General features: G+C 32.4%; 1 protein-coding gene across 1 annotated transcript in view; it reads right to left on the bottom strand.

Moving 5' to 3' along the window:
• Nucleotides 1-3,769: 3,769 nt before the first annotated feature.
• The window catches only part of LOC111612487 (protocadherin Fat 1-like), a gene marked incomplete at its 5' end in the record, with an annotated part of 59,043 nt that continues 42,975 nt past the window's right edge, over nucleotides 3,770-19,837 (bottom strand). Inside the window, 3 exons of the mRNA XM_023353709.1 lie at nucleotides 3,770-4,946; nucleotides 12,338-12,482; nucleotides 13,337-13,545. Coding sequence (XP_023209477.1) covers nucleotides 3,850-4,946; nucleotides 12,338-12,482; nucleotides 13,337-13,545 — 1,451 coding nt within the window. The remainder of the gene's footprint in view (nucleotides 4,947-12,337; nucleotides 12,483-13,336; nucleotides 13,546-19,837) is intronic.

The raw sequence follows: 19,837 nt of genomic DNA, 5'->3' as shown, positions 1-19,837 counted from the left end.
AAGTCCGACATTCGATAAAAGGCAGTCCGTCAAGGAAAGGGTTTGCCATACGAAGTAGAATCCGAAATACGTTAAGAGGCAGTCCATTAAGAAGAAGTATTGCCATACAAGAGAATACGATACAAGTGATCATCATACCAGACCGATAAGGCCATATGAGACTGATAATTGAAGTATAAATATACGACAAGACCCATAGAGATAGAAGAAGAGAAATATTTAAAGAAGGAGATCCTCATACAGAAACAGATACGAAAAATATGGTGAAGGTAACATAAGCTCTGAATAGATCGATGTAAACTCTCTCACACATTAGGGTAGAAATAAGATAGTTTAAGTTAGATTTAGATATAGGTTAGATTCATCGTTGTATATTTTTATTATTTGTTTTATTAAATATTCTGATTTGTTTTATAAAATGGTTTGGTTCTATTAAACATTCATTTTCATACAATTTTCCTTAGTTCCTTCGAATCCTGAGTTTAAAGATAATGCATGTTAATCCGCGTTTAAAATAACTGATTAACTGGTGTCAAGATATCCTGATGTAGATCTAGACTTCACAGTCCAGATCGTTTTAAACATAATTAACAGCCCTCCTAGAAAAAGTTAGTGAGCTGATCTCATGATTGTGTGTCCGTAAGCGACGTGGACTTAGTCATACATCCCTGGCTTCTCACACATTTTTTAATAGAAATTTTCTATCTCTAAGTTGATGCCTGGTCAATGAACTGCTTGACAAGCTTTCTCTAAACATTTCTGTATGCCTAGATGACCTTACTGTATTCTGTGCAAAATATCTCTTCTCATACCTTTCGGTATAATATTTCAGTATAATTACTGAGGTCTGTTCAAAAAGTTCCCGAACTTTATTACAAAAAAAAATACTTCACTTACAATTTATTGATCAGAGTCCCCTTCAAAGTAGTCTCTTCCCCAACATATACACTTATCCCAACAATGTTTCCACTTTTTTTAAACAGTCCTGGAACACTTCTTCTGGAATGCTCATAAGCTCCTCCATCAAATTTTTCTATATCTCTGGAATGATGGCAAATCTTTTTCCTTTGAGTGTTTTTTTAGTTTGGGGAACAGGAAAAAGTCACATGGGACCAGGTCAAGTGAGTAGGGTGGGTGGGGAAGCACAGCAATTCTGTTTTTGGCCAAAAACTCATGGGTTCTGAGGGACGAATGAGCCAGCGTGTTGTCATGGTGAAAAAACTACTCGCCACTCCTCCAAAGTTAAGGCCATTTTCACCTGATTTTGTCTCTTAGGCATTTCATAACCCCCAGGTAGTACTCTGTGTTAAATTTCTGGCCTGTAGGTAGGTATTTGTGATGCACAAGCACAACCCCCTTTGCATCAAAAAAAAACAGTCAACATCACCTTAACATTTAAGCAAACTTGTTGAGCTTTTTTGGTTTTGTAAAGATTGTAAAGATTGCACTTTTGTTTCGATGTCATATCCATAAACCTATGACTCATCACCTGTTATAATCCTGAACAAGAAGGTTTCATCCTCTTCAGCTTGATCAAACAGTTCCTGACAGAACTGAACTTGATGTTGTTTCTGGTCTGCTGTCATTAGACAACAAAAGAATTTTGTGGCAACTCGATGCATCCTCAATTTTTCAGTCAGTATTTCATAGCATGAACCAATCAAGATGCCACACTCTTCTGAAAGTTCCCTGACAGCCAAATGTCAATTTGCATGAATGAGATCATTATTTTCTCGATGTGGGGTCATCAGCTGACAATAGTCGTCCAGAACACTCATTGTATTCCACTGATTGCCATCCCTTTTTGAACCGGGTAAACCACTCATAACACATGGTATGTTTCATAGCATCCTCACCATAAGCCTTGGTAATCAACTCATAACATTAAGTGAAGGATTTCCAGAGTTTCACATAGAATTTCACAGAACAATGCTGCTCCTTCAAAGAGCTCATTTCCATGGATCCTATTTTTTACTGAACCCCACAAACACCCCTTCACATAAACTAATCACCGGCTGTAACTAATCATCAAAACAAGATATCAACAAACAGGTTGAAGGAGGTTACTCAGGAGGTTTCCATGGACACAACATCTCCAAGCAAATTAAAAAACAACCAACTAGAGGCATGCTATTCAAAAAGTTCAGGAACTTTTTGAACAGACCTCATATTGCCTTTTAACACAAGGTCATTAAAAGTGGTGAGTGCATAAAACACACTTTTATAGGGTCCAGTTCTATTTTTGTCTCCTGCTTCTACAGCTCTCTTTAGCTGCTGCAATTTATCTGTCTTAGTTGCCTTTTTAATTGTTTCTATTACTGGATCACTTATAGGCAACAGTCTCAACTAGATCTACATGCATTTGATCATCATCTTCTGTTTCAAATTTTTCCCCATTTTATGTGGTTCTAAAGAGTGTATCTGCTATAAACAGAGATTTATACCAGGTGTATAACAAATATCAAAATCATATGATAGAAATCTGATAAAAAGTTGCTGGAGGCAAGCTGGTATGTCATTAATGTTCTTTTTAACTATGGATATTAGTGGCATGTGATCTGTTTGTAAAATTATTTTCTTTCCATAAACATAACTTCCAAATTTGTCATATCCAAATACTAAACTAAGAGGTTCTTTCTTGATTTGAGCATTGGCCTGTTCAGCCTTAGATAATGGTCTTGCTGCATAAGCAACTGGTTTCCAGTTATTATTAATCTTAAATTTAAGTTTTAACTTTAATTTCTATTTCTTCAACTTGCATGTTTGATGAATGCATTACAAATACTCAAATTTGTATTCATTCTAAAAATTTTTGTTCATTCTGATTTTTAAACATTATTCTTTTTGCTAATACCTGAAGATGGCTCACGTAAAATGACAAAAGTCTTTGTAAGTTGTATTAAATCAAATTTTGCTGAAATTCTAAAAAACTGAAGGTGTGGTTATATTGTGATCATACCATTTGGATGCCTAGCTAACTATGTTCTTTTTTATTGTAGTGTTCTTGAAGATGAGAAATTGCTTTCTCAAAACCACTGAAACACAAATATTAAAGCTTCTTAAACTATAAGAATGCAAATATATTTTAGTTTAATGCTGTTTATGGAGATGTAAGATGTTCTTAATGATGACCAATAAAAGTCAAAAATACCTGTGCTTGAAATGTTTAAAAATGTAGTCCAACAAAACAAATTGTTTTGAGTTACTTTATTGTTAAAATTATTAAATTATTATTTCACATACCGTATATAAAAATTTAACTCATTACATTCAATCCTAATTATATAAACATAATTAAGTCCAATGTATTAATAATAAACCAAATAATTGCCATAATTAATCAGACTAATTAAGTGCTATTATTGATGATTAACTATTAAGTAATTTGGTAATTAAGTACTAAGAGGTAAGTATTCGATGCCATCTCTTATTAAATTTTATAATTATAATATTTACTAATTAATTTAGAATATTCTGGAAGAAAAGAATTAGCCCTGGAGTGGGACTCAAACCTACAACTCCCACTTACTGTGCAGATGTTGCATGAGTAACCTTGACTGGTTATATCAATAATTAGATAGGTGCGGAAGCAAAGAAGCGCTTGGGGTCCAGGTAGTGTAACTGGCAATGTAGCCACACAGTAAGTGGGAGTTACATGTTCAAGTCCTGCTCTGGGCCAATTTCTTCTTCCAGAGTATTCTAAATTAATAAGTAAATATTATAATTATTAAATTTAATAAGAGATGAAACCTAACACTTACCTCTAGTACCAAATTACTTAATAATTAATCATTAATAATAGCACTTAATTAGCCCAATTAATTATGAAAATCATTTGTTTTATCAATTCTAATTATAAATAGAGCTAATAGTTACCTTTAGACAGACTGGTGGATTATCATTGACATCAATAATCTCAATATCAACTGTTGTTTGACTTATGAAAGTTCCATCAGTGATCGTAATTTCAAGGAAATAACTTGCAATATCTTCTCGATCTAAAAGTTTGCTCACAAATAATTCTCCAGTTTGACGAATGTCAAATTGATTTTTTGGATTTCCATCAGTTATGTAGTATTCTATGCTATTATCAATATTCTCATCAGCATCAATAATTTCAAGTCTTACAAGAACAGTACCTGGTAAAGCATCTTCAGCAACAGAACTAGTATATTTTTGCAATTGAAATTTTGGAGGATTGTCATTATAATCTTGCAGTTGTATAATAACTGAAGCTGAAGAAGAATACATAGGAAAACCATTATCTTCAGCAATAACGGTAAAATTATACCAAGATATTGTTTCTCTATCCAGTAAATTAATAGTGGTAAGCCATCCAGTTTTTGAGTTTAAATGAAACATTGACACTGCCTCTCCAAAATCATCTGCAAATTTGTATACTACATCTGCATTTTGTCCTACATCAGAATCATGAGCCATAATTTTTAAAACAGAAGATCCTTCTTCAATATTTTCAGCAACAATAATATGATAAGAAGAAGCTTCAAACACTGGTGGATTGTCATTTTCATCCATCACATGAATTATAAGATTAACATATGTTAAAATATAAGGTTTTATTTTTGTCTTGGCTTCAATAGTTAAAAAATATGTGGTCTCCTGTTCTCGATCTAATTCTGACATCAATAACAAGTGGCCAAGTTTATTAATGCTAAAAATTGAAGTATAAGACTTAAACATAGATTCTTCTGGAGCAGCAATGATTGAATAAACTATAGGCACAGATGTAGGATTGCTAACATTTAATATTGATATAATTGTACCAATAGGAGCTTGTTCTGAAACAAAATATTCAATGCTTGTTTGCTCAAACTGAGGTATATTAACTAGAGATGCTAACAGATGAATAGTTACTGGAACAACAGAAAACTTTGAAGGGGTTCCTTGATCTTGTGCTCGAACAAAAAATTGAAAATAATGATTTCCTGTAAATAGAAAACAAAATATATATATACATATATACAGACACACATACACACACACACACAATAAACCAACAATAAAAAAAATGCAGAGTTTTTATGACTGAGTTTCTCAAGTAACTTTATTTTTATTTATTAACAGTAAAATTGTATAAGACAACACCAATTCATGTTCTCTGATACTCTTTTTCACCAAGTGATTTTTTTTGTGGATTGCTCTGCAGCTATTTGCCACTCCAATCATCAAATGATAAAAGCAACAGCGAGATCAGTAAAAGTTTCACAAATTGCAAATTTTGCAACAGGCAGTGTGACCCCAGCACATACATATACACATATATATTAAAAGAAATGGACACTATTCCTATAAGGTTGTGTAAAATAAAAACACCACATAAGAAGAATGTTCTAAAGAACATATTCTTTATACCATTCAAATATGGAATAACCACATTTCAAAATATAAGTGTTATCCAAATAATAATGACCATAGAAATAATTCTGGGTCAGTTTAAAGTCTTTATCCAACATGAAGATACAAGCAGTTCTTCACTAAAAAGAAGCCAATGACATAATATTAAGAAACACAAAGACACTATACATTTGATGTCAACCTTTTCTTTGAGGATCCAACATCAACAACCCAAATTTCTTTGTGTGATCATTATTATTTAAGTAAGTTAATTAATTCTTGAAACTCTACAATTCATTTATTTTTCTGGCTTATACCATAGGGAAAATATGATGATTGTTCAAATTTCTTTTGCATTTCTCCACATTTTAACACTCCATGAGCTAAAACTGTAACTAAATCCCTTAGAAAATTTTGTATGTGTGGTGTGTGAGTGTATGTTTTGGCATCAATTTTGCATTATATCTCAGGACTGGATGAACCAAACATTTTAAAACTTGGCAAACTTATTTTTACTTATGGAGCATTAATACTATTTAATTTTGGTGATTACAATCAATGAGTGGGGAAATAGACAGGGTTCATGTGTTGTATCTCATGTGGAGTCAGACTTAACAAAAATGTTACTCGTTATTGGCATTTACAATATTTTTTTTAACTCATTTCTATCCTCTAAATTAAGCCTTTTGCCTTTTCTTAAATGATGTTTATGTTTGTATTGAGAAATTTCAGTTTGACCTAGTGTCTTATTTTTTAAAGTTAAAACTGTATGTGGTGCCATCTGTGATGAGAATTTATTTTTAAAAAATTTTATATTATTAATTATAATAATATTTTAATATCANGTGTGTACACACATCCATTCAGAGCTGAAAGATGAGATTCAGACTAAAAGATGTGTGTACACACATCTTTTAGTCTGAATCTCATCTTTCAGCTCTGAATGGATGTGTGTACACACATCTTTCAGTCTGAATGAAATAAAAATTTTGTCTGTGGAATGAGAAGAAATTGCTAATAATTTCAAATTGGTCTAGTGATGTTTTACTTGGTTAATAAAGGATTAACAGGGAATTACATATACCACTTCAACTGCTGAACAAATAATCAGGAAAACTTCTGGCAGATTATCAGTCCATTTGTATTTGACATAACCACCTCAACTTCTTTTGGTGAATGCTGGCAAGATGTACAGAAATGAAGTCAGCTAGAAAGACAACTGTGGCATTGACTTCCACTAATAGAGTTGGCTTAACCTCAAATATCAGATTCTCCAAACAAATAATTTTTATCAAAGCTAGAATATCTGTATATTCTTGTTTTCAACCATGGGTAATAAAGCCAAACATTAAGGTGGAAGGTTAATCCTCTGGATAAAGGTCAGAAATACATGGAAAGACAAACACTGAAGTAAAAAAATTCTACTTGAAATTGATATGGCTTAAACAAATAACAAGTTTTCTGTAGTTTGGTTGGTGTAGCCATGCCAATACATTAATTCAAAAAATGCTTGAATCCAGTAATAAAAAACAACTTTAATAAGTAAACTAATATTTTCAATCCTATTTAAAGATCATCAGGTTCATATGATAGAACAGAAAATAACTTTAAAATACAAATGATCAAACAATTTGAATTGTATTATATATCACATACAGTAGAGCGTTGTTTATCCGAAAGCCGGTCAACCAAACATTGGTTAACTGAAAGCGTTCCAGTCGGCAAATTTAAATTTCCGCGAGTGCTGTGGCACTGCAACATTTGACTATGTCTTGGGCTACTCCAATATTTTTTTTGTTGGTGCAGCACTGGCACTTTTGCGTAGTGTTTTTCTGAGGACTGTGTGTCATGCTGAATCAAAAGTTTTTGATACTAGATTAACTTCTAAAGTTTTTTTTTTGTTTTTATATTTTTCAATATATTTATTTTGTTTGTACAAAATAAAGAAATAATTTTTAATGATACAATAGCCACGATTNATTAAAAGTTAATTATTTATAATTATTAAATTTAATACGAGACGGCAGCATAACTGCCTACCTCAAGTCAAATTAATTAATTTCTAATATTTAATTATAGCCTTTACGTAGCCCAAGAATTTGGCATATTGTTTGGCGTGTTTATCAGACATGTTAGCTGTAATTTGTTTTATTTTCTGCAAATGGAATTCGCATTCAGGTTGATTCATTCCATGCTAGAAAAAAAGATGAAGATTCACGCTCCTTAACAATGTATATTGTATAATTTTCTCTGGATAAACATTACGCATAAAATATTTGAGTATTTTTTCAGCATGGAACACAACATTGTATTTTACAGTAATTTATATGGGAAAAATTGTTTCACTTAACAAGTGTTTCACATTACGAGTAAAATTCTGGAACAAATTATGCTTGTTAAGTGAGATTCCACTGTATCTTTTAGAATTTTTAATCTTTTTCTAAAATTTCACTTATCAATCTTTCATCTTTTTACAAGGAGAAGGAGGTATTGATGAAAATGCCAATTGTTGCAAAATTTGCAGTGTCAGCATACACATAATTTATTTTAAATTTTAAACATTTTTATTTTAAAAAATATAGTGTGTTGCAGGAATCATATGAAATTCAAAGTGTGTTGCTAATTCAAAGAGGTTGGGAAACACTGACGTAGAAGATGGAAATTAAATTTGTTGTAAAACCAATGTGTTATATATTTCAAATTTCTTTTATCAGCAAAATCTGTTTTAGCCAAGTTTTATGAAAATCTTCAAAAATTTAATTAAGTACTATAAAAATATATAAAAGTCAAAACCATGAATACAGTATAAATTATTCCCTTATCCCAATTGAAGTGTAATATAACTTCACAATAAATTAATTAAATAATATTGTCTAAAAAAGAATATACTAACTACAGATATAACAAACAAAATTATTTTACACTTAATTGTATAAACAAATGTAAAATTGCAATGTTTAACAAAAATAAAATACTTTGCTTCCATTATTCATCTGTCATTTGCTGGCCTAACTCCGATTCACCTTCAAATTCTTCAACGGTACGTCAAAAACCTGATAATCAAATATCATGCAAAAGAGCTCTCAACAACGCAGCTCCATAATATAATCAACAGGCTAAACCTGCCAAACGACATCCAGAATCTCATCAGGGACGTGGACGACTATGGTATCGATATAAACAACAGTAACGAACTTACCCACCCATCGGAAACCACAACCATGATCATTCACGACATTCAGGACAGTCTCCCCAAGGGGAAGAACTTCTACACAGACGGTTCCAAAACTGCCAACTCTGTTGGAGCTGCTGTCTACTTCACGGATACCCTCACCCCCAGCCACTGGCAAGCTGTCGCAAGGCTAAGGGACCACTGCTCAATTAACCAAGCAGAATCCCTGGCCATCCTCCGTGCTCTACAACACATAAACAATCATCCCCAAAGGTTTCAACACGGCAAAGTAAACATCATCAGCGACAGCAGGATTGCCTTGTGGCAGGTTAAAAATGAAAACCACAAGCTTCCAATTGTCAACGACAGCCTCAAGATTCTAAAACATTTAAGGGACAACAATATACAAATCTACTTCCACTGGGTCAAGGGCCACTCAGACACTAACGGAAATGATCGGGCTGATGACCTAGCCAAAAAAGCCGCTAACATTACTTCAAAAATCCACTATCAGGCCCTACCACTCACGGCTGTTCTCAGCTCTCTCCGTTCCATTATAATTAACAAATGGCAAAATGAGTGGGACAACAGCACCACGGGTCGCTACACGTACGCCTTCATCCCCAACATCAACCAAAGGCTGAACAATCACGTCTTCCATACCAACCACGGCCTGACCCAGATGCTCACAGCACATGGAAACTTCAGGGCATACCTCAACAGGTTCCACAACAAGGGTAACGCCAAATGCAACTGCGGGATTCCAGAAGATGAAGACCCATTCCACATCATTTTCACTTGTCCGAACTATAACTCTCAGAGGAGACCACTCCGCAATGAAGCAGACTCTGAAGGACTTCTTTGGCCATGCCAACTGAAAGACCTTGTTAACAACAACAAACTCTTCGAAGCCTTCAAGACCTTCGTTTCTAAAACCAAATTAAGCATCTACTCCAACGTGGCAAGTAACACAAATTAACAGACCTTTTTCAGCCTACCAAGGCCGGTCTTCCTCACTCTACTCTAATTTCCTCCAGGTAACCCCATACTGTACTATATCCCCCCCCCCGCCAATACAAACGGGTGACTGTTGTACTCTCATGTTTTGTCNACGGACCTTTTTCGGCCTAACAAGGCCGGTCTTCCTCACTCTACTCTAATTTCCTCCAGGTAACCCCATACTGTACTATATACCCCCACCCGCCAATACAAACGGGTGACTGTTGTACTCTCATGTTATGTCGGACGGAATTGTAAAGCGCGAACCTCCTACTGCATGTAACCTTATATTTTTGTAATTTTGTAATTATTGTATTATCGTTCGCTTAAAAAAAAATATCAAACCGGAGTAAGCGCTCACGCGACCCTCTCTTCTTTTCGTAACTTTTCCCCATCCTCACCCCTACTTCCTCCTCTCCCTCTCACCTCTACTCTTCACCAAGGCAATACCTTTTGGTACGCTTTACTATTCAATCACTGTATCACTGTCATTTGCTCCAGTTGACAGTCCACAATTTCACAAGCACAGAGGTGACCTTTCTTTTGAGGGAACTGCCTCTGCGATAAAATGCAAATATGGTAAAATATGTCCTCTAGTGCTATCGCCATCTTCACATAAAATACATGTTTAAGTAAATATAAAATATAAAACGTTAAACTTTGTTAAACATTGCAATTTTATATTTGTTTATACAGTTAAATGTAAAATAATTAAATGTAGTATTGTTGGCCATGTTTTACATGTTTTATATTTGATATTTACTTATAACAAGCAAAAGTTCTGATATTATACTGAACAGTATAGTCTAGATCAACGGTTCCCAACCTTTTTCCGGTGGCGACCCCTTTTTATAAAAGCCAAGTGTCCCGCGACCCCGATACAATTGAAAAAAGCATTTTTGACAAGGTAATTAAATTCTATGACTTGAGAAAGAAAATTCAACAAAAGAGACCCTTTGCAAGGATCCTGATACTAAAGTTTGGGTACCCCTTTTCTTTCTCCTATTTCTGATCTATCCCCTCTTCTCTGTCTTAGTTATATAAGTAATGATGTACATCTTAGTTATAGATTTATCTTTACGTTTATTTGTAAGATGCTATGGAACTAATGTCTAGATAGTGAAAGGTTCTATAATAATTGTCATGTAGAGTAAGTCGGTCAAGTAAAGTGTGTATAGTGTAAATATTTGGATGACAAATATCACTAATCGGAGTCGAGACTTTCTGGCATCCTATAAAACAACCTGTATCTCTAATTTGGGAAAGAAAATTAAAGTCTTTTCTTTGTTCTTATATGTTTTTGGTTAATTCTAAAAAAGAAACAACCTCATTACCACATATTATTAGTATTGTATGCTATATCTGTTAGTATTTTTAACTTTGAGTGAGATCCGGAATTTTATTAACTAAAATTGTAATTAGTTCACTTTCGTTTATGTAATGGATTGGAAGAAAAAACAATCTTAGCCGGGAATGTGTAAACCTTCCTGTCATAATTATCAACATTCTATTGTTCTCACATAACTTGTAGCTCGACTTGCACAAAAGTTTATAGTTAGCATCCAAATTTCGTCACTTGTTTTAGGTCCCTGGAACACCTATAGCCTTTAGCTCATAGAACATTCTATCATGTGATGGAATTTTCCCGCAAAAAGCTATAAAAGACATTTCTTACCCCCTCTCGGGGGAGTCTCTTATCGAAAGCCGGACCGATGACATCGAGTTGAATCTCTGAACCCGTCGAAATTCCAATCCTCCAACATCAATTTCAGTTTGTCGCCAGAGTCGCAAACTTTTATATTTGTGCTCATTTTGATCTACGACACCTTTCATTGGACATTTATGTGCCTACATGGACTAAATCGTCAAGGTAACCTATAAAGAGGTATGAAAAAGCGTGTAAACTCTCTCTCGAGCTGTTAGGTGGTTTAATGTCAAGATCTGTGTTGTAGTTTTGTTAATTTGGTTTATTTTAATAAATTCTTGTTTTATTTGTTAAAATGGTAGACTCCTTTACTCGTATACAGCCTTCACCTTATCGTTGACCCCAAATACTTTCCCTTTACTCAACCGACATTTGAGAGTCCCAACTCTCAGGACCAGTAAAAGTAAAGAAAGTGAGCAGGTTGAACGACCTGTTGCCTAACAGGGAGGTGCGACTGACCCTGACCTCCCGTGGTTCACATTTGTGATTTTCTTAGTTAATTTATTCCCGTAATAAAAAATTTTTTTTGTTAATTTATGAAATATTAAATTTAACAGTCAATTTTATAATTTTCTTCTATTATATTTAGATTTGGTATTATCGGGAGTGTGTTTTACAAGTTTAATCTTTATCTTCATTTTTCAATTTTTTACTTATTAAATATATTATTACATTAATCAAAACTTTTTTATTTTGATTAATATATTTTAATGTTTATATATTCACTGTAAACAAAGTCCAACTGTTTCAAATTTTAGTTCCAAAATAAAATTCAAGTTGAATCTCGAAAATATTAAACAAAAAAATACTACTACTTGGCTATTAAACATAGCCATTAAAATTTTTTAGTAATACTTAATGATGGTACAAAACAATTTTTTACTAAGTATTCATACACAATTTATTGTAATACTTACATATTTAATTACTTTGTTAATAAAGAATATTTCAAAATGGAAAAATTTTCTTTGCAAAATAAAGATTAGAAGACTTCAAAGATTTTTATTTATTCAGAAGACTAAAAATTTCTATTGTATTTAGTCTTCAATACTGTGCATACTTTTATAGGAAAATTTTATATTAATATAATATATTCATATATTTACCAAAATCAGCTATTTTCTTCTTGAGATAAATTTCACCATTTGTGGATGTTATTCCAAATATTTCAGTATTAGAAGAAATATTACTATCATAGATACTGAAATCTAATGATCCTGATGGTCTGTCATCAACATCAACAGCAAAAACCTAAAAATAAATCACATAATAATTCTTCCTTTTATTAAAACATAACAAAATATAATCAACTGCTCAAATTTTGTTTATTAAAAGGTAACTTTTAACATTATGAAGTTATTGTTAGTAAAAAGCCAAAATAATACTCAAGTATTGTTTTGGCTTTTCATAAAAACAGACGTAACATTAAAATAAATTTAAAATGTTGTCACACTTTGTCCCTTTTCACACCTCAAGAATATAACAATCTCATGGTAGAGTTGACCTTTCTGTTGAGGCCACCACCAGAAGCAAAAACTTTTTAAATGACATTTGCATAGTGTGAGGGGCTAGCCGGGGGTACCGAGTGGTAAGACTCTAGTATAACTTAATTGGCAACTACTCCTTGAGAATAGCCCTCTGGTTGTCAATACTGTATGTACATACAGTATTGACAACCAGAGGGCATCACTTCCAAAAAATTTCAAAAAACACTTCCCATACTTGTAATGCTTTATGAAAAACCTTGAATATCTTTTAATCAGAAACAACACAACTAGATTACCTGTAATCAATTACTGTTTTGGCTTGTTTAATGCTTCATGTACACTGATGTATGGATGTTTCAACATGCTGAGACAGTTATAACCATTTCTTTAGCAATACTCCAAGAAACTTTTAACTTGCAGCTTATTTTGCTAAAATACTAAACATTTTCAGTCAGCTTCACTGACCTTCTTCAGGCTCAAACAAAAATGTTTAATTCAAACTGAAGATTCTTTTGCCGAACAGCAATGTTTTTTAGAATGGTTTTTTTTAACACTTTTGCCAAACAGAAATTCTAGAATGCTAAAAAATGAAAAAAAAATAAATAAATGATTACAAACCTTTAAAATTGTGGTTCCAATAGTTGTATTTGCTGCTAATGTTGCTTTATATTGAGATGCTACAAATTGTGGAGTATTATCATTATCATCTGTAACTGTTACTCTAACCATAGAATAACTTATCTTATTACCACCATCAATAGCAATAACAGGAATTTCAAATAACTGTACTTTCTCTCTATCAAGAACTGCACTAGTATATATTTTTCCTAGAAAATAAGTTTTAAAAATACAAAATAATTAAAAGAAATCAAAATTTATTATTTAAAATTATTTTAATCAATAAATTATAAAACATGATAAATAAATTATATTTTTAATCATAATCAGGTAAAAAAACACCTCTCTGTAAGCTGAAATTAATTTAGCTTGAACAACACTTGGTTTGTTGTTCTAGCATAATCATGTATTTATAGCCTATTATACCCCAATAAAGACCCCATTGGCATAGTTACCTGTAACATGTGGTTATGAGGAACTATTGTAACAATAAACAGTCAAATTAACAATAAACAAAATAAACATAAATATGACAATAATTACAATTTGACAATTTACATTTCAATTTACTAAGTTTGCTAACACTTAAGGTCATATGTGCATATATATATTTCATCATCAACAATACATAATTTTTATTATGAACTAAAATTTTAAAATTTTATGAAAGTATTACATATTAGAAGTAATGGTTGATAAAGAAGAACAAAAAAAAAGGGGGGGAGGAAGCAATACCATGAATAGATATTGCTTGTTAAGATTTCCTTGGTTTCACTCAAAAAAATATTGCCCTCAAACAACACATCTAGCTTATGTGCACATCTATGGTTAGTCTTCTGGAATTCAGAAGTTCTATATAGTCTGATTGGGACAGACTGAGTTAACTCAAGTCCCTTTTGAAAGTCCTGTATGTTCTTATGCCATCATTCACATCCTGATGTTGGTCTCTCCAATCAACAAGCACCAGCCACTGAGACCACATCCGAGACCAAGATAAAAAAAAAAGGGTAGTTCTCTCTTGTTCTCCCTGGTTTATATATCCTTCTATGGGGTTCAAACCCTCCCCTACACATGTGGCTCCCTCTAACCAATTCAGTTGTCAGTCATCACACTGGATTGCTCATACAGACAAGATAAAATGGAAAGATAAAATAATTGAGTAAACAGGTAACCAAAAAAGAAGGCAAGGAAAGGAATGAAAAAATGTACAAAAAAATAAAAACTAAATAAATACAATTAGTGTGAAAGCACCTCAAATACAAACACTGCCTACAAATTTACAAGATACTGTTCATCTTAGGCTATAGGAAGCATGTCAGCAAGTGTACAGGCTACATGTCTTGCTATCTCTGCATATGACTCAAGAAACACCAGTAAGACACAAGAAAAACAAAATATACAACTGCTTTAGCCACTAACATGTCAATGGAACCTGAGAACATTCCCATTTTGACAATAAAGCTCCTCAAAGCTGCTAGAGACCAACTAACAAAAAAATCATGCAAGCACAATGAATGTATAAACAATTAGAATGTATACTGTGTGGCTTTGTTAAGCCATATTTCTTCTGTCTTTCCTTTCTCTTCATTACTTGTGACCACGTCTTATGAAAAAACCCCACTTCCGGCCTTTGTTTACTTGACTATGATGTGGTTGGTTAAACCATGTGGTCCGATCTGTGTTAGACAATAGGGGCTGACGCTTGATTGGTCGAAGGGGGTGACGGACAAGGTGGACAAAAGGGAGGTCCAAACAGGAAGAGAATCAGTTCAGGACGAGACCGTGTGGAGCAAGGACACGTTAGGACGAGCTAGGAAGGAAGGAAGTCGTCACGTGGAGGATCTGAGGTTTTTTCTCTTTTGACCAGTCACCCCTTTATTCTTCATTCTTTATGATTTTTCGTTTTCCATCTTTCTCTAAATTTTTGGGCCCTAGGTTTAAAGTAATTAGTTAAGTTAGATTTAAACTAGGCTAAGATTCTATTGTCGGTTGAACGTGGGATCCACGTGCTGTGTCGGGACAAGAGTTCAGACCTAGTATTGTACAACCTAGTTTAAGTATCGGTATTTGCCTATTTGGAGTCTGGAATTTTTTGTTAATAAATTATATCAAAGCCGAATTATCCTTTGGGAGTCAATTATTTATCGTTCGGCTACAACTGTCTTTCCACAACCCTGGAAATACATTTTATTAAGTACAGTAGAGCATTGATTATCCGACCCCCAATTAACCGTCACTTCGGTTAACCGACCGTTCTAGTCGGCAAATTTCAAATGTCCGCTAGTGATGTGGCACTGCAATATTTGGCTCTGTCTTGGCTACTTTAATATTATTTTTGTTAAATTTTTGCANATTAAATGTTAAGTAATGTGACCTAGAGGTAGGCATTAGGCACCATCTCTTGCTAAATTATTTAGTAATTAATTAAATATAATTGTGAATATAAAAATGATTAGATCACTATACAAAAATATTATCCATTAAAACAAGAAATAACTATTGTTAATCGGTGTTAAACAGTTTTTATTATCAAGACAAGCACTCGACATTTTTATCAATGTCATCTTCAGGTAAAGAACATAACTTTGAAAAACTAAAATTTTTAAAAAGTTCATTATGCATCACCAAAATTTTTAAGAATATATATTCTTCTGATTAAACTGCAAATTACCTTGTGCAAGCCCCTCTGTAATGACAGATATATGTCTCCCACACTAAAAAATTCAAGAGTTTATTTGGTTCCTTTACAACAGCCAAATAGTGATGCAAATATTTTTACATCGGGGCAATGACAAGAAAATTTCAAATCCATCTTAGTGAACACCAGAATGATGTCCATAACAAGTGCACTACAGAACTTCCTAGGAGTATGGTGGAAAGGAATTGTGTGCCAAAATGGAACGAGACTTCACTACTAATGCAAAAAAGTTACTTTTATCTGAAAGGCATTATTTATTGAAATAACAGAACCACCTAATAAATCTACATTACATCTTCCAAGAATTTGGGTATCACTTTTAAAAAATTTAGGTGTTTAACATTTATGATGCCATGGTATTACCTATTTGCAGTAATTCTAAATTTACTAATGTCATGTAAATGTTTATCTTACTAATTTATCACTAAGCATATGCCATTTTCGTGCTTATATTGATTTAAATTTAACTTATAAAAACTTGAATTCTTTTTTGAGTATTTAACATTGCATTCGAAAATACATATTCTATTTTCAAATATTTAATGTTCCAAAGTTATGTTCTTCACCTGAAGATGACAGTGATAAAAATATCAAAAGTGCTTGGGTTGATGATAAAAACTGTTTAAGGCTGATAGACTAGTTATTTCTTGTTTTAATGGATAATTCCAAATAGTAGCCATATGTAATCTGATGGTTGTTTGGCTTCACAAATTTATTGAGTTTTGTAATGTTTGTTTATGTATTTAACTATAATCTAGTAATTATTCCTTTGCTCATTTAGCAACAGTTAATTCACCTCAAATAAGTTGTCCTTAAGAGAAGACCATATTTTGTTACTGGTTTATTACTGGTAATTGTAAAATGACAGATCTGTGAAAACAAAAATTTTTTACTATAAGTAATAGATATGTATTATATCAATGGTGCTGTTATTTCTATGGAATTAACCCATGAAGTTTCATAAACTTTTTTTGAGGAAATATTTTTTTGAAAAATTGTCCTTTTAAAAGAATACAAAAATTTTTTGTATTTTTCAATTTATTTTTTATATGTAAATTACCATTGGCCATATACTAAAAATATTAAATACAGTGGAACCTCGCTTAATGAGTACCTCGCATAACGAGCAAAACAAATGTAAAAAAATGACTCACTTAACAAGCGACATTTCACATAATGAGTGACAAGAAAAGGGGAAGTCCCAGATTGTGAGCATGCTCCATCAGTCTGTGTTTAACACTCGTTCTGCTAGCATCTTAGTGTTGCTTATGATCACATATTTTTCCAAACTTGTGTTCACACATATTACATATAAACATCAGCAACCACAGGCCATTACATAATAAACACACCAAACAATATGCCAAATTCTTGGGCTACGTAAAGGCTATAATTAAATATTAGAAATTAATTAATTTGACTTGAGGTAGGCAGTTATGCTGCCATCTCATATTAAATTTTAGAAATGTCTAAATTAAAAGTTAATTATTTATAATTATTAAATTTAATACGAGACGGCAGCATAACTGCCTACCTCAAGTCAAATTAATTAATTTCTAATATTTAATTATAGCCTTTACGTAGCCCAAGAATTTGGCATATTGTTTGGTGTGTTTATTATGTAATGGCCTGTGGTTGCTGATGTTTATATGTAATATGTGTGAACACAAGTTTGGAAAAATATGTGATCATAAGCAACACTAAGATGCTAGCAGAACGAGTGTTAAACACAGACTGATGGAGCATGCTCACAATCTGGGACTTCCCCTTTTCTTGTCACTCATTATGTGAAATGTCGCTTGTTAAGTGAGTCATTTTTTTACATTTGTTTTGCTCGTTATGCGAGGTACTCATTAAGCGAGGTTCCACTGTATTTAATATTTTTAGTATATGGCCAATGGTAATTTACATATAAAAAATAAATTGAAAAATACAAAAAATTTTTGTATTCTTTTAAAAGGACAATTTTTCAAAAAAATATTTCCTCAAAAAAAGTTTATGAAACTTCATGGGTTAATTCCATAGAAATAACAGCACCATTGATATAATACATATCTATTACTTATAGTAAAAAATTTTTGTTTTCACAGATCTGTCATTTTACAATTACCAGTAATAAACCAGTAACAAAATATGGTCTTCTCTTAAGGACAACTTATTTGAGGTGAATTAACTGTTGCTAAATGAGCAAAGGAATAATTACTAGATTATAGTTAAATACATAAACAAACATTACAAAACTCAATAAATTTGTGAAGCCAAACAACCATCAGATTACATATGGCTACTATTTGGAATTATCCATTAAAACAAGAAATAACTAGTCTATCAGCCTTAAACAGTTTTTATCATCAACCCAAGCACTTTTGATATTTTTATCACTGTCATCTTCAGGTGAAGAACATAACTTTGGAACATTAAATATTTGAAAATAGAATATGTATTTTCGAATGCAATGTTAAATACTCAAAAAAGAATTCAAGTTTTTATAAGTTAAATTTAAATCAATATAAGCACGAAAATGGCATATGCTTAGTGATAAATTAGTAAGATAAACATTTACATGACATTAGTAAATTTAGAATTACTGCAAATAGGTAATACCATGGCATCATAAATGTTAAACACCTAAATTTTTTAAAAGTGATACCCAAATTCTTGGAAGATGTAATGTAGATTTATTAGGTGGTTCTGTTATTTCAATAAATAATGCCTTTCAGATAAAAGTAACTTTTTTGCATTAGTAGTGAAGTCTCGTTCCATTTTGGCACACAATTCCTTTCCACCATACTCCTAGGAAGTTCTGTAGTGCACTTGTTATGGACATCATTCTGGTGTTCACTAAGATGGATTTGAAATTTTCTTGTCATTGCCCCGATGTAAAAATATTTGCATCACTATTTGGCTGTTGTAAAGGAACCAAATAAACTCTTGAATTTTTTAGTGTGGGAGACATATATCTGTCATTACAGAGGGGCTTGCACAAGGTAATTTGCAGTTTAATCAGAAGAATATATATTCTTAAAAATTTTGGTGATGCATAATGAACTTTTTAAAAATTTTAGTTTTTCAAAGTTATGTTCTTTACCTGAAGATGACATTGATAAAAATGTCGAGTGCTTGTCTTGATAATAAAAACTGTTTAACACCGATTAACAATAGTTATTTCTTGTTTTAATGGATAATATTTTTGTATAGTGATCTAATCATTTTTATATTCACAATTATATTTAATTAATTACTAAATAATTTAGCAAGAGATGGTGCCTAATGCCTACCTCTAGGTCACATTACTTAACATTTAATTATTAATAATAGCATTAATATAGCCTGATATACAGTCGACCCCCCTATAATGTACGTTCCTATAACGACAATTCCTATAACGTAGCGAAAATATTGTAGCAACTTTCGTATAACGTACCTCCTATAACGTCGTTTCGCGACAAGATTGATAGAGTCTGGACCAATAGTGGATGAGCAGCCGAACTACTTTCCTCCGACCCTGCGCCACGCTACGGAGCGGCTAAATTGAGTTTGCTATCGTCTGTTTAGTATTATATATAAATTATATATAAATTAGGTACTGTACATATAATTATATATTAATTATATATAAATTAGGTACTGTATATATAATTATATATTAACTTAATTTATTGTAACTTTATTATAATTATATATATGCTTTCTGCCGCCTGGCAACACGCTACGGAGATTTTAGGCTAGTAAGTTGAGTTTATTATCGTCTGCACAGTATGTAAATTAGGTACCGTAAGTCTAATACAGCACTAATTTTATAC

This window comes from Centruroides sculpturatus, unplaced genomic scaffold (genome assembly GCF_000671375.1).
Source record: "Centruroides sculpturatus isolate CEXI.00-Female unplaced genomic scaffold, Cexi_2.0 scaffold1703, whole genome shotgun sequence".
Lineage (NCBI taxonomy): Eukaryota > Metazoa > Arthropoda > Arachnida > Scorpiones > Buthidae > Centruroides > Centruroides sculpturatus.
This window is presented reverse-complemented; position numbering and strand designations above follow the sequence as displayed.